The following is a 15,531-nucleotide window of genomic DNA, read 5'->3' on the forward strand; positions in this document are numbered from 1 at the left end:
AAGGTCAATAAAGATAGCGAACCCTGACTAAGAGACAATATTATTCTATCCTTTGTCTCTCCTTTAGGACTGAACAGACCCTGCAGACTCTTAGCAGGCAAACACCCCTCCTTCCAGGTTTATTCTGTCTATGTCTTCCATGTGTACGGTTGTGCTGATTTTTTTTTTTTTTTTTGTAATCTTATCATAGACAAACTTCTTTTTCAATTTTTATTTTTTTTTACAGGTGCTGGGAGACAGTCTAGGGGCGCTCAAGTAAAAAATGGGTTAGACACACCTATGCATGGCAGTATAAAAACAATAAGGCCAATAAAGCCTGGAAATACAAACTAAACCCAGTTTCAATTAATCTTTCAGTTAACCTTTCTTTTTTAAAATAAATAAATATGTTGAAGAAACTAAATTATGTCATGTTATTTGAGAAACTGGAGCACTTTAGTGCCTACAAATATCCATTTTATATTACACCATTATGGTAGGAGTCTAAAGTAGCTGTTGCATCGATGGTTATTCTGTGTATTATTTTGGGCTTTTATGCCAAAATTGAGCGAAATTAACTTCTAAGACATTCAATATATATATAAATTTGGCCTAAATACCGTCAGAGACTTCAGACACTTTCATGCCGACTGAAAGAACATTCAATAGAGGATATAAAGATCACACAAGTCCAGAAACTATTAATATGACTCGAAACAAAACCAACATTTTAAGAAATCAGGATTTATTTCAAAAAGGCATTTCTTCAAAGTTGGATGACATAGCATGTCCCACCCTCCCCCCCCAAAAAATATTTCATTTTATTTGATACATGATGTAAATTATATTTTCCTGAAAAGATGTCAGAAAGCCCAACAAAAAAAGTTTAATAATGGACTTTAAAGCATGTTGATGCACAGGTAAGGTGCAAAACGGATTACACTAAGCAGATTTACACCTCTACTTGAATGCTGATTGAATGCTGAAAGTTAGACTCTTGTACACACCTGCAAACAAACGTTTGCAAATTTACCATCAAACTCTCTAAGTTACCGCAAAGAATATGTTTCACTTTCAATAAAGCCAAATTCCTTTTCAAGAACACCACAATTCCAGGTACAATATCCAGAAAACAAGTCAGTCTAACTATTCAGCAACTCAGAACCGCAAAACAATGTTAAGCCCATTGAAACATGGGCCGAAATGGAAAAGCTGGTTTCTGCTCTCTTAAAAATGCCACCGGGAGACATGAATATGCACTTTGAAGTCTGAAAATCCTTTTGAGGTAAATTTAAGGGGGGAAAACTGGAACACGCAGTAAGTCTAATAATAATTATTAGATTCCAACCTTATGTCTTTACAAATAAAATTTCACTAAGTAAAACGGTAAACCATTATTTAGAGAAAATAAACATAAATACTTGATGGTTTCACAACCATATTCCTCCTCATTCTATGCTCCTGATAGCATATCTGTCCAAACCATAGTGATCACATTAGGAAGTCCTCATTTTTTCACTGCTTTCTCCAGATAACCAATAAATCTTCTCAGGTTGACTTTGATGTTATCCAGGACACACAGCTGCTGAGGGCTGTACTTGCCTTTCCCTTCTTTACGAATCTTGTTGGGGAGGAAAAAAAATCTATTGTTATTCAAACGATCGAGAAAATCTCACAGATAAAGACGGTGATATATTCATTTACAAACTACAATGTGTCAATAAAGTAGAGTGGAAAGAATTACCAAAAGAGTAATCGGTAAAAAAAATATTCTATGGTACCTTGGCCTTAAAGACAGGCTGAAGTGTCTTCAGTGCAGGCAGTAAATTAATGTTTTTAGCAGCCATCTCCGCCTCCTCTCCGTCCGCAAAAACATCGAACAAAGCGTCCAGGGCTTCTCCGTTTACAACCAGGTCGACGTCCCGTGTGGCGACCTGAAGTAAGGCCTTTCCAATCATCTGCGGGAGCAGAGGTTATTAAAGGGAGAACAAAAAAAGTTTTTTCCACGAGAAAAAAAAAAGCGGAGAAAATAATACCTGGAGGGTTTCTGCGGTGCCCTTATCTTTGGCTAACGTGCTGCCAGTGATGCCCAGAATGGCGACGGCGTTGACCCTCACACTGACAACATCACAACGGGTGGCCGCTTCGCTCAGGCTCATCAGCTGCTGGGGGGTCATGCACTGAAAAAAAAAAAAAAACAAAACCCAACAGGGAGATACAGAGCTGTCCAAAATAAACAACGATGATAAGTGTGAGCTGTTGGCAACTGATTTTAAAGTTTGTGTGATGCAGTATTTATCCAGTCAACACCGTCGATATTCGTGGAGTTGACCCAACGGTGGCACTTCACCCATTGTACCCATGGCAACAAGTCTACGTCTTCTGAGTAGCAGGGAAGACAACTAATGAGGGCCGAGAAGCTGCATTGTGTGAAATGTAGGATCAAACATTTGAGCTTGATCACAAACGGCAGCAAAAAGTCAGGGTGTCTCAACCTCAGCTTCACTGACTTTGACCTTTGTGTTATGTCCTTTGGTGACGCCGCTTTCAAACGGCCATGAATTCTGTACCTGTGGGATATTTTTGGAGGCGATCGTCTGCAAAAGCGACCGCATGGCACTGGTGACCGCCTCTAGGAACTCCTCATCTTTGAGTATTTCTGGGGGGAAAAAAAGGAAAACATTCCATGTGAACAAACGTGAATAATCCCCAAATGTGCTAAATTACATGACGGTGGCATCAGCGTGAGACCTGGGGCGCCGAAGACCAGGGTGGACAGGTGCTGTGCAACTTCCTGCAGGGCTGGCGCGCCGCCCAGAGACTCCGCATCCATGGAGGAGAGGACACTGTGGAGGCATGTCAACGCCCGGGACTGAACGCGCTGCATCCTACAGGAAGGCGAGACATCGTGTTTAAGAGTTGAGCGAGGCGTGTAAGGGCACAAAGGGCCACAGACGACGAGGAGAGGTGAGAAATGAGGAGAATTACTTTCTTATCAGACCTCTCCAGGAGGTATTCTGGCGGCACACATCCATGGCTTCCTTGCTAGGGAACCCAGTCTTTTTAAGAACCTTAAAACAAGAGAGAAAAAAATATATATTCCTACAACCATCTTTTTACCTGTTAGCGGGAAAAGGCCGACATGTGCACATATTCTGACTCTGATAAACTTTATTCTTAAAGCAGTTGACCAATGTGAGGTGTGCCTGAGGTAGCGAACTAGCTATTTGCCTTTTGTGGTATGTTGTAGTTGATTAAGGCCCCCTGAACTTCAGCTGACAGACACAGTGGAGACATCAGGTTGGAGACTCCGTCACAAAGACCATCGGGACCCATGTCGCTCTCATCGCTGCTCGACTCCTCCTCCCACTCGTCGTCCGAAGGGTCTGAACACACGTGGGGTTTGATCGGAGAGACAATGAGAGACGAGGCGTTTCTAGGTGCTCTTTGATTCTTTTTTTTTTTTTTTATATGTAAATAGCCATTCCGATAGACAAACATATCCTAGGTGGCTTTGTCGCAGGGAATAAATTTGATGAGAAGAGCCCGGGGTCAGCACTGTTGTCCGTGCCCACAACACTCACCGTCAGAGCAGCACATGTTGACGATGATCTCTAAGGACGTTTGTTGGGCTGTCAGCAAGGCCGTTGCCTCCCTCAGCTCCTCCTTGCCCCTCTAGACAACAACAAAAAACAACAACAATGTGAGTCAACATCCCGCTAAAGCAATGACTGTTAGCACTAATATCACCCGGTCCGAGTTCAGCTGCCTGCCACAGAGACGATATTTATTCCTACGGATGTGCCCGAGCTGTGATGTGAGTAAAATCCTGCTACAAGGGCATCAAGAAAATTTAGGTTAAGTTGAAGTAATCATCTACTGCTAACAACTGAATCTGCATGACAGAGGTTTTTAAACTAGAAAAACTAAATGAACCCCACTACAAGATTATTATTATTATTTTTAGTATTTTGGAGCATCACAGGCGATCTTAGGACTCCGGCTGAGCTGAGAGGGACAGCTCTGTCTCGCCGAGGTCAAGTCTGGGGTCTGTCAATGTGGCGGAGGCCAGCGGCTGGTCCCTAGATGAACCTTGCCGAATATCCCTAACCGGCTCCCCCCCTCCCCTCCCCAACCCGACACTTTGCCTGGCTGTCAGGGCGGGTCGAGCACCAGGATGACTCAGACGTGACACCTTTTCACCTGGCACTAACACGCACCTCTAATGCAGAAAACTTGGACCGCCCCTTTCCCACAAACAATGACTTCCACACACAGCATCTCAACGTTTAACAGGGAACTGTTGTGTTTTTCCTTATTATCTGTCACTTCTCCCGAATAAAGCAACAAGTCTCTGTATGTGCGTTTTAGTCCTTTGCAATTCCCGCTCAAAATTCATTGACGACTCAAGGACCTGTGGCGTCGAAACACGAACGTCCGTCATATTTTGGCTCAGAGCGTTCGCACTAGGACGAGCCATATTGGATAGGCACGCAACTGCGTGGTGCCCGGGCCCAGACCCAGGCTCAGAGGGCTGACAAACTTCTCTTCACAGCAGTGTCTGAAAATGTGCCAAATGCAGGGATAGCACCCCCCCCGCCCAACCCTTAAAATAACAACGGATGATTTGCAGTGACATCCCAGTAGGACACCTCCCTCAAGGTGCCCTCTTCTAGCTCTCGCTGGTGGGTGTTTGTGGTCAGTAACTCATTCAGATTGTTTTACGATGAGGATGTTTTCAACTAGTCTTACGGCCGGCCCCTTCACAAGAATCTAAATCTATTTATACATGCAAAGTGTGATTTCAGGGGTGGCTGAATTAAACAGACGGAAGTTAGATCATTACGACTTCAGGTGCCAGGTTATCATCATAATATAATCTGATCGATACTGTAATTTTGAAGTGAACTCTAATGTAGTTGACAATTAAAGACGTAACCACGCAATGTTGGGAGAAACAAAGAAACAATAAATTGGTACCAAGTTAGACACCAACTCAAGCTTTGAAACCCTTAAATACAGGTATGAGGGACCGGACGGATACAACGATCAAAGACTTCAGTGTCTCCAACTTGTTTTTTATGTGATGTCTAGAGACAACACCTACGGGCAGGAGGTCGGAGAAGTCGTTATCCCCCCTCGCGGCTTTTCCGTTCCGCCTCTGTTTAGGTCCTTCCTCCTCTTCGTCCATCTCCTCCTGAGCGATCTCTCCTGCAGCCTGGTCTTCTACGTCTGCAGCGGCCGGCGCGTCTCTGTGACGAACCTCTTCTGCTTGTCTGAGCTCAGGGATCTGCACGCCTGCGTCCAAATCCAGGCACTGCGACAAGGTGGCCACCACAGCATTGACGGTCTGGGCCTGACGGGCCGCCGGCAGACTGCCCTTCAAGTTCCACAGTGTGCCTGAGCGACAGAAGAGCAAAGCAGGCAGGGTTGAAGCTCAGAAGGTGATATTAAAAGCGTCCCAGTGTTTACTGATTGGGGTTTATTGCATTAATGCTCAAGTGCTTACTTTATGTAATAGTGGTTAAGCTACAGTTGTGCATAACTGAGAAATAACATGAAAAGTGACCAATTGCACCTGCAGCCAGTGTCCTGAGGAGAATGTGCGCCACTTCCGGCTGAGATGACAGGAGCGCGTTCTCCAGGGCTCCGAGCACAGCAGTGTTCATGCTACACAGCAGCTCTGGGTTATCCTCAGTCACAGTGTGCAAACAGTGAGCTGCAGAACGCACACAGAGGAAAGAACAGTTAAAAACCATTAAAGCAGATTAGTTAGAGGTCAGGCCCGATTAATCCCTCGTTTCCCACTCCCTGTAAGGGCCAAGAATATTAACACCGACGTACATGTAGCTTTAGGTTCAATCCTTAACCTTCCTCCTCCTTATTTAATGCAATTCCTCTGGTATCTACAAGGCGTATTGTTTTAGGTGATGAAGTCATCACCTCCGATTTATGAACTTTAAAAATCTCACTGTTCACTTGCTGCCTTATAATGTGGACAATCACTTAAAATGTTACGAAATACATATATATATATATATATATATATATATATACATATATATATATATATACATATATATATATATATACATATATATATATATATACATATATATATATATATACATATATATATATATATACATATATATATATATACATATATATATATACATATATATATATATATATATACATATATATATATATATACATATATATATATATACATATATATATATACATATATATACATATATATACATATATATATATATACATTATATACTAAAATATATTATCTCCATATATAATAATATATATAAATGTTACATAATAATATATATATATATATACATATATATATATATATAAAATCATACCAGCAGATATTGCTAGTTCCATGTTGTGTGGGTGTCTCTCCAGACACTGGACAACCACATCCAAGAGACCCGACTTGTTGAAGACAGACAACGCCTGGCTGCTGCTCTCACTGGCAGGATGACAGGATGTGAGAAAAGGAATGGAGGGTCAGTATTTATACACATTTATTGACATTATGTGTGTTTTCATGTGAGCAAAAACGTCTGAAAAATAAATGCAACGAGTAAACCTGCAAAGTATATTCAGATTTGCTGGATTTTGTCTTAAGCTCCCGCTAATGCACGGTTACTTAGGGAGCGGACTCCAGCAAAGGACTGGAGAGTAAGGGTATCACAAAAAAAAAAAACCTGTGGGCAAAACCTCTTGGCTCACCAAAGGTTCCAGAGTAAGTTCACAGCCTCGTTGGCCACATCATCCATTGCATTCTTCTGGTCTTTCATGGGCACAGCGGCACCGTCAAAGCCAGCGCAGCACTGGAAAAGGAAACAAAGTCAACAAACAAGAAAAGGTGATGGGAAACGTAACACACTATACAGAGGCGGGTGGTTGCATCAATATATAGCCTGGGAGTCTGACCGGCTTCCCCTGCCCACGGAGGAAGCTCCACTGGGAACTGATCATGATCATGATCATGCATGGGCCAATCGAATCGCTTGTTCAGGGTTCACATGACGACAGACAGAGGAGTGGCAGCGACACAGTCATACCAGTCATTGTTAGCAAATTTGCAATGACTGGTCGTAGGACTGCCCAATTGCGCACAGAGGTATTTTCTTCTCTATATCTGCAGAAACACGTCCCATAATCAAATCCACATAATTCACTTTCTGATGAGAACTGGGTGTGGCTATGTCGAGCTAACACTTACAATAAACTGAGTCAGATATCACTTATTGCTCAAGACATCTATCTGAAAGTTCAACCAAAAGCTTGAATTTAGACCCCGAATTTCCAGATTGTGATCTCCAAGACATTTGCTCTGGACTGAGAGCTAATTGCTGAGGATGTCATGGTGACAACTGCTGATGAAAACGGAGTGAATTGACGCGGCGAGCTAAAAGCGGCGGCGGAGTCTCACCTCTCTAAGCAAAGCTGTCAGAGGAGTCATGACGTCGTGCTTCACCATGTCCTCGCACACCTCCTGACCTCCACATGCACTCAGATTCCTGTCATGGAGACACAGGCCCAGACTCATCAGTCATCTGGAGGAGATTCACAGTCAGAGATGCTGAATGTTTTTGGTTTTTCTTCAGAAACAGAGAGAGGGGGAGCAGGAAGATGCACTGTGAACGAGAGTCTTATGTTCATACAGACGTGAAACCCTGATTAACATCCGAGCAAATGTGACTGTGACATAAACGGGATGTTTATGGTGATAATAGTAATAATGAGTTGTAACTTCTTAAATAGAGCAGAGGGACACATTATGAAAACTGGAAATTGCGAACATCAACACAAGACACAACACCTTTTGTCTGTTTACAGGCCTTTTAATTGTCACACGGCGCCTCCTGCTGAAGTAATACAGGAAATACATATGATAATGTGTAACAACATAATGATTCCTAACATAATTTCCTGACTTAGAAGGAAATGGAAAAAAATATATATCTTGGTGACCAAAGATTACATTTTTGAATTGCTTTCCTCCTATCAGATGTTTTACTGTGCAAAAATAGTTCATGTCTTTTATAAAACACATACTGTGGAGCCAGAGAACTAAAAACGATAAGAAGGTGAACAACATGACACAACACAGACACAAAACTCAGAAATGTGATTTGGTACGACCAGTTCCAAACAGAAAATGCTTAATAGCGTCTTTGCCAACATTTGAAAGCCACATAAATATTAAAACAGAGGCATGTTCAAATTGTAGTTTAAACTGCTGGCCTGATTTGATTCCTACCAACCTCCACTAGCCCTAACCTACCATTCATGGACTTCACCAGACCTCTGTGCTGTGGTATCTGGCACCAAGATGTCAGCAGCAGGTGGAGGCTCCATGGTTCAGACTCTTTTGTTCAGCAGATCGGACATATGGCCTACCTGACTAAGCGAAGTTGGACGAAGGGTCAACACCTTGAAGCCGAAGTCACTGCCATTAGGGAACACGTGGTCGGCAACAATGCTTGGGTAGGCAGCATGTGTCAAAGTAATGTCCACATAACTGGTAGGACACGAGGTTTCGCAGGAAAACAACGCTCCAAGGACCAGGCTGTCTCCACTGCGTTGCCTTCTTCCACATGTGGTCCCCAGGTAAGCAACACACACTCAACTGGCCATCCACATGATGTAAGAGAAAACATGATTCATGAGACCAGGTCATCTTGTTCCATTGCTCCGTGTTCTGTACGTAGGTACAACGGGAGGTGGACAGGGATCAGCAAGGGCTGGTCTGTGGCTGCGCAGCCCCACTCAAAATAAACCGCGATGCACTGCGTATTCTGACATCTTTCTCTCACAGGGGTCGGCAACCTTTGGCCCTCGTGCCACAGGTCGCATGCCGTGGCATAAACTCTGGCTCGTCTCTGTGTTAGGACGATCGTCACTTTACATGTGGCCTGATTTCATGGGTTTGAGTGACAGCTCCCGCCCACAACCCCCTGCAGCGCTGCTGTTGCGGTTTCACGCACATTCCCAGAGATCAGCTGAGGGAGGGGAGCGAGCGACTCCAACACTCAGGAGCATGCCCCTATCTTCCCGCAGAGTCTTAAAGGTGGGCACAGACGCACTGTGGTCTGGGAAGTCCCCGTGCAGCCAGGTTTCTGACCAACACAGCCCACGGTACACTCCCTCTGATCTCAACACACAGTTCGTCCATCTTCCTGCACCTCTGGCACCACCTGGCCAAACCTTCTTCTCTGCTCTTTCGCTGTCACTCCAGCCCGGCATCCCTGAAGTTCAGCCCTCACTCCGGACAACACAGGGGTTGCAGACATTGGTAGTTGATAGTTGCTCTCTTGAATACACCAACATGCGCCACAGCCAAAAACGAAAAGTTTAGAAGAATAAATAAAGCACCAGAAAAAGAGAAAAAAAAAAAAGGCCAATGATCATGGCATTTGTTTTTCTCTTTATAAAAAAGATTTAAGCAACTTAAGCTACAGTATCTCATCTGCTGGATGAGGCCACACAGACCTGCCTTCACTCCCCATGTGCATCAATGAGACTAAGATGCCCACGACCCTGTAGCCAGTTCACCACTTTTGATACGTACTGACCACTGCAGACCGGAAACACCTGACAAGAGTTTCCGTTTTGGAGATGCTCTTACCTGGTGTTTTTCAAAGTTGTTCATCTCCTTCCACTGGCCCATGTTTTCTTCTTTTTACATTGATTTGACTAAACTACTAAACCTCTGTGTTGCTCAACCCGGACAGATGCCATGATAATCAGTACTAATGACTTGACCTGTCAGTGGTTATAATGTCATGACTGTCAGTGTAATGTTCACAACGTCCTGAGTCTAGTATTCTTTGTTACCGTGTATCATAGCTGTTGCAACACATTGTCACATAATTTATCTTCTGCTTTTTCTGACGTTCCACTGGTTTTGCGGTCTGTCCTGGTGAAAACATCGCCAATGAATGTGATCATCATCCTTGTATTACAGACTGACTCAATGACTCACCCTTTTTTTCCCACTGCTCACTTTAACCGTGGTTTGACCTGTTGACATTGTTTGCTCTCTCGCTATACAACACTATTGTGTTGCAACAGCTGTTATGTAGCTCCTAAAAGCTACTCGCAGCTCAAATGATCTCAGCAGCAGGACTGAAGATGCTCCTGTGAAACGCAGTCCACTTCCGATTCAAACAACTCCCAAGACTCACCTGAGCGCTCCAGTGGCAGTCTCCCTGACAGCCAGGCTGCTGTCCAGCAGCATGGGGCCCAGACGTCGGACAGCATCCCTCTGGAGGAAACCTGGGATGGTCTGGCTCTGCTGCACGACCCGCGAAATGCTGGCACACGCAAACTCTCGCACATCTGCGTTGGGATTCTGCAACTATAGAAATATATCATTAATACACAAGCACATGACACACACAATATACTGTATATCTGCTACAAGCCCTCTCATCCAGCATGACATTTAATGAAAAGATATGGAATCTGTTTATAGGTGTCAACACACAAGTTTATTTACACCAAATGGTTCATGTTATCTTAAGTGGAAAGTGAAGACCAATCACGCCTAGCTCATCTACAAACATAAACAAAAGCTTTAAAAGTAAAAAATCACGGGTTCAGGGCTCGATATTTTAGTTTTAGAAAAAGGGTTAAAAGGATCGTGATCCTACTTTCTCCAGCAACTCCGCAGCTGGACAACTATCATCATCGTGCTCTTCCTCCTCAGCGTCCACTTCCTTCACGGCGTTCACCGGCAATCCGACTGTGTTGAACTGCGGACGTTTAAATTTGTTGGTTTTACTTTTACCCATTTCAGTCAGTTCTTAAAGTGCGAGCTGCGCAGGTAACGTGGCGCGTTTATTCCTCTCGGGCGTCTCAGTCTGTTACCGATCAAACCTCAAACACACAGAGTACAGCTCCAACCTGGTTGGAGGCCATGTGGAAGATTTTTAACTGCCGCAAAGTGCTCGTTGATAACAGAAAGCAGCCACGCTGTCGCAAAATCCCGTAAAGTTTTCTCAATATGCGGCTGCAAACCATTTAAATTCCGGATTTAATTCAGACATGGAGAAAAACAAATGTTTAGGCGGAGTGTTCTGGGGTTTTTTTTTTTTTTTAACGCATATGTGCTCATTTTGCATTGGATTAGGACGGGTCACGGTTACTTCTGTGTTGCGTCACCTCTCCTATTGGTTGTTGTGCTCCTTTTTTTTTTTTTTTTTTTTTTTCCATTAGTGCTTTCAGCTCTTTAGCAATTTAGTTTGTTCAAAAATGGTTGTTGCGCATTGGGTGTATTGTCAGACCTATAGCTTAACCTGTACACATGGCTCAGCTTTAATGCTGCCTTCACTAGTATGCACTAATTACCTCTTTACGATCATGAATGCTGATCTGGATCTTGCTTACTGTATGTTTTCTTTTTTTTTTTTTTTTTAATGCAACGATTGACTGTGTTTAGTCACAGTGTTTTCAGACAAATCAACGCAGTGATTCCTAATGTAGAACCAATGCGATTTAATTGATCTGTGGTTTTTGACCTTGTTCCTTGTCTGCAGATTTCTCCTAAACATACTATATTGAAGTTATCTACGGTAGATGATTCAATCTGTCTTTGTAACTGAGCAATGAAAAATTAAAACTGCTGAACAGTATTAATCATTCATGGAAATACCTTCTTTGCATTTAATCCGTGTACACTCAGAGCAGCGAATCTATGACATTATGGTCCCAAATCACCTTCTCTAACCACTTCTATCGAGTCTTGACTTTTTTGAGTTGTATAAAGATTTTTTAGTAATCCACAACCAACTCTAATTCAACCACAGGCAGTGGCTTCAAATGAAAAAAGACCCAAATAAAAGCCAGATGAAACACTGCATTTTCACACCTGATGCATTTATTAGGCAAATAATTTTAAAAATAGAAACATTTAGATAAAATTCATGCTGAAAATCATAAACAGAAATAAACACATCTGGACTCACACTGAAAGTGTAAAATATATCAAAGATCGTGTGAGCAGATCAGCAGCTTCATTGGTGACGTCAACACAGCAATACTGTTAAAAGGCCCCATCAGTTCGTTTCTTTGTTCCGAGTGTATTTTTCTTCCAGGGCGACAGAATCTGCCTCTGTACGTCTCCTTTGGTGCTGCTCAGACCACACATTGGACTGAAGACACTGAGTGGTCAGTGGATATCCAACACCCGACCAGCTACACTGTCTGAACGGAGCACCCGAACCTGCTGTTATTGAATGTTCGGTCGAGGTTTGAGAATAAGTTTCCCCGTCTGTAAACGGACACAAAGAAAATGTTAAACGAAAATGCAAGTCATCTGAAAACATCCAAAGAAAAATGTTTACTTACATCATCACAGGACATGTTGTATTCTGCTAAAACTGTACGGCAGCGGGCAGCGATACTGAAGGGGCAAAGGTCAAAGAAGTTTACCAGTAATTCGAACAGGAATCTATGAGGTCGGTGTAGCTGCTAAGGCTCATGTGAAAATGTGCTACATGAAGCGTTTACTTGAAGCTCACAAAGGATACATAGACGGTGCCACGACTCGTTTGTGTATTCCGGCGAAGAAGAGAGCTATAAGAGTGATGCAGCTGATGGTGAAGAAGGGATGATTCCACAGAGATGAAAAGAAAGAGACCTACAGGACAAGAGAAACAACATTAACGTGAAGAATATTTCATTTAATAATGAGCTATTGAAAGAAATCAATGCCAAGAACAATTTACTTTTTTAATTGGTCACTAATCCATGTGCCAGAGTAAAAACCTAAAATATTATTTAATTCTTTCTTCTATTTATCACTCCACATTGTTCAATGATTATATTAAAAGGACAAACGTTTCTGTAAATAACTTTTTTTTAAAATTTTTTTTTAGTATTTTTGATGTTTGATTTGCCAAAACCTCAATTTTTTTTTTTAAATTAAAAGTCTCCAACTTCTCCAGCTTGTAGCTTCTGAAGTGAACCTGGCATTGAACGGCTATTGGCCTGACAACACAAACGTTGTGTCTGTAATTGTGATGTTGGGCTTCTACGCTTATGAATCAGATGGAAAATTATTTTTGTGTTCACACTCCTGGAACTGAACAAAGTGTCCAGAACTGTTTTATGGGTGTTTTTAGCTCCTACTCAGAGGTAGGCACCTTTACAGGACAAGAACATCGATGTTAGTCATCAGCCTGTCAGCAAATAAGATGACATACCCTGACGACAGTGGCCAATGAGTATCTCAGAGTTTCCATGAGCAAGCCCAGCAGCCAAAAGGGTTCAAGAAAAAGTGTTTTTCCAATATATATATTGTAATGTTGTTGGGCTTTTGACTATCACGACCTAACGCAACAAACAAAAATGGCGGATGCGGTCAGCAAGCAAAAACAGCTCCACTTGAAAATCACTGGACACAATAGCTGCGACGCCAACTTTAACTCCATGTTATTTGTGTTAATGCACACTATTACACCCTATCACCATTCCTATGTATATAATATATATTCTTTCTATTTCTTGTACATTTGTTCATATGCTAATTCTGTACATTTTTATCTTAGACTATTCTCATTTTATGAGATGTGTATTATGTGTTATTTTATTTTAATATTATTTCATCTTTCTTTCTTTGCGCTTGGTGGTAAGAGTGTTTTTTTTTTTGTTTCTTTCTGTCTAAGTCTAAGTCACTAAGCTACTATGACTAAGCAATTTCCCCCGTGGACAAATAAAATCTGTCTAAGTCTAAGTCACTTTGAAATGTATCTCAAAACTGCCTTTTTTTAGTTAATAATTTTTTTAGGACATGGGGACATTTTCTAAGTCACTGTTTTAAGTGCTTTTAAGTGCTAAAGACAAATTTTAACTGTAATATTAAATGTACCGTTGTCCTGTTAGGTCAAAGAATCAATTATAATCGAGAACCTGCAAACGATATTCACCTCTGGACCGAATCATTTATGGCCTGAATGTTGAAATATCCGCAGGTACAAGAGCACAGTGTCTGTCCTGTCTGTTAGCACATTTCACTTGAAACAAAAAATAACAGAATTGAAAAACATCTTGCGTACCTTCTGTGTGTCAGGGTCTATTAACCAGTTCCAAGCCCCAGTAGCCGTACAAACAGAAACCACTATGAGAATCACTGAAACAAGATGTAGAAATATGACCCAGAGAGATCAATATCGGATTTGTTCTCACACATCATCACACTTATTTGCAGCCACTGATGAGACTAAGAATGACTTACTTCTCCACCTGCCTGTGGCAGGCTGTAAACAGGAGACATACTCTGTCAATCTTCTCTCAAAGGCCTTCAGGTCTAGAACAAAAGAACAACAAGATAAATACCAGTTGGATTTGATCTGAGGATCCTGGTTGTTCTCTTCACAGACAGCCTGTAATGACATTGAACCTAAACACTCTCGGCTATAAAGATCAGTCTGTGTCTGGTTTGAATCCAAGTGGTTTCTTCAGATATGTAAACACAGGAGGGGGCAGAGGAACAGAGTAGCCGGATGCGGTTGTTTGCACAGCCTCAACTTTTTCTTGATACAGTTTCTCTCGTAAGATAATTATGTTACACTGACCGCTGGCTAAAATATGATGTCTATACAGCCCCATAACAACCGTGTTAGCTAATAACTACAAACGGCTATCAACGCCTTCCTGTCAACTGTGAGGTGACTGTTAAGCTAACTAGCTGCTAACACAACGCGACTCCGACATTTGAAGCCGGATTTGAAGGCGTCTGGTTTGAACTCTTCCCGTGACTGAAAAAGGCAAAAACAAATGGGAGCCAATTAAAAATGAGCTAATATGGGTTGTTGTACCTTCGGCCTGTTCCAAAGAGTTCATGTCTGAGCCTTCTTCTTCTTCTACTGCTGCAGCTTCTTTTTCGTTGTATTTGAGGTTGAATGGCGGTTGGCAGGCAACGATTTGGTGCATTACCACCACCACCTGGTACGGAGACTGTAACTGTAGCCATAGCTGAGCCTTTCTTCTTCCTCTTCTTCTTTCTTCTTTTTCAACTACTTTTTTTTTGTTTTGTTTTTTGTTTTTTTTTGTTGTTTTTTGTCTACGGATTGGAGGTGTTTTAACAAATATGCACTGTGACGGTAACTTGTGTTTTCTTCTTCTTCTGCATTTTCATCTTTCCATCGTTTGACCGTGATCTGTTCACATTCCAACCCGAGACCTGCAAGTGTTGAATAGAATGAAATTACACAATCTCACTTTTTGCATTATATACAGAAAGTCAAATTCAGTGCATTCTTCATTTTACATGAGATATAATTCGATATGAATCAGTCATGCAATCAAGTCATGCCATCACGTTGTGTAGCATGTTTGTTTGTTCACAACCCTTACTGGGACCCTATAAAGAATCCTGCTGCTCTATATAACCTTTTTGGAGAGTGTCCATGAAATCAAAACTCAAAAAGCTTACCTCGGTTGCTTTTCACTGCCACTACGCGTAGGGTTGACATCTGCACATCCTCAAGCTATGTGATTCTGTCATTACAA

General features: G+C 42.1%; 2 protein-coding genes across 2 annotated transcripts; both read right to left on the reverse strand.

The window, feature by feature from the left end:
* Window positions 1–176: 176 nt before the first annotated feature.
* Window positions 177–10,959, reverse strand: heatr3 (HEAT repeat containing 3). The gene is made up of 15 exons (XM_047580225.1): window positions 10,671–10,959; window positions 10,203–10,375; window positions 7,445–7,532; window positions 6,739–6,839; window positions 6,366–6,475; window positions 5,558–5,698; window positions 5,087–5,379; window positions 3,564–3,654; window positions 3,211–3,365; window positions 2,968–3,050; window positions 2,731–2,867; window positions 2,550–2,638; window positions 2,016–2,159; window positions 1,761–1,937; window positions 177–1,600 (listed from the first exon to the last, which is right to left on the reverse strand). Exons 1-15 carry the CDS (start codon window positions 10,809–10,811, stop codon window positions 1,487–1,489), a joined length of 2,037 nt encoding a protein of 678 aa, XP_047436181.1. The 5' UTR covers window positions 10,812–10,959; the 3' UTR covers window positions 177–1,486.
* A 919-nt stretch (window positions 10,960–11,878) lies between these two features.
* cnep1r1 (CTD nuclear envelope phosphatase 1 regulatory subunit 1) lies at window positions 11,879–14,967 on the reverse strand. The gene is made up of 6 exons (XM_047580230.1): window positions 14,838–14,967; window positions 14,255–14,326; window positions 14,076–14,149; window positions 12,549–12,658; window positions 12,367–12,421; window positions 11,879–12,289 (listed from the first exon to the last, which is right to left on the reverse strand). The coding sequence occupies exons 1-6, from the start codon at window positions 14,950–14,952 to the stop codon at window positions 12,248–12,250; spliced, it is 468 nt and encodes a 155-aa protein (XP_047436186.1). The 5' UTR covers window positions 14,953–14,967; the 3' UTR covers window positions 11,879–12,247.
* Between the last annotated feature and the right edge of the window lie 564 nt (window positions 14,968–15,531).

The sequence above is a fragment of the Mugil cephalus genome, chromosome 3, assembly GCF_022458985.1.
Source record: "Mugil cephalus isolate CIBA_MC_2020 chromosome 3, CIBA_Mcephalus_1.1, whole genome shotgun sequence".
NCBI classification, from domain to species: domain Eukaryota; kingdom Metazoa; phylum Chordata; class Actinopteri; order Mugiliformes; family Mugilidae; genus Mugil; species Mugil cephalus.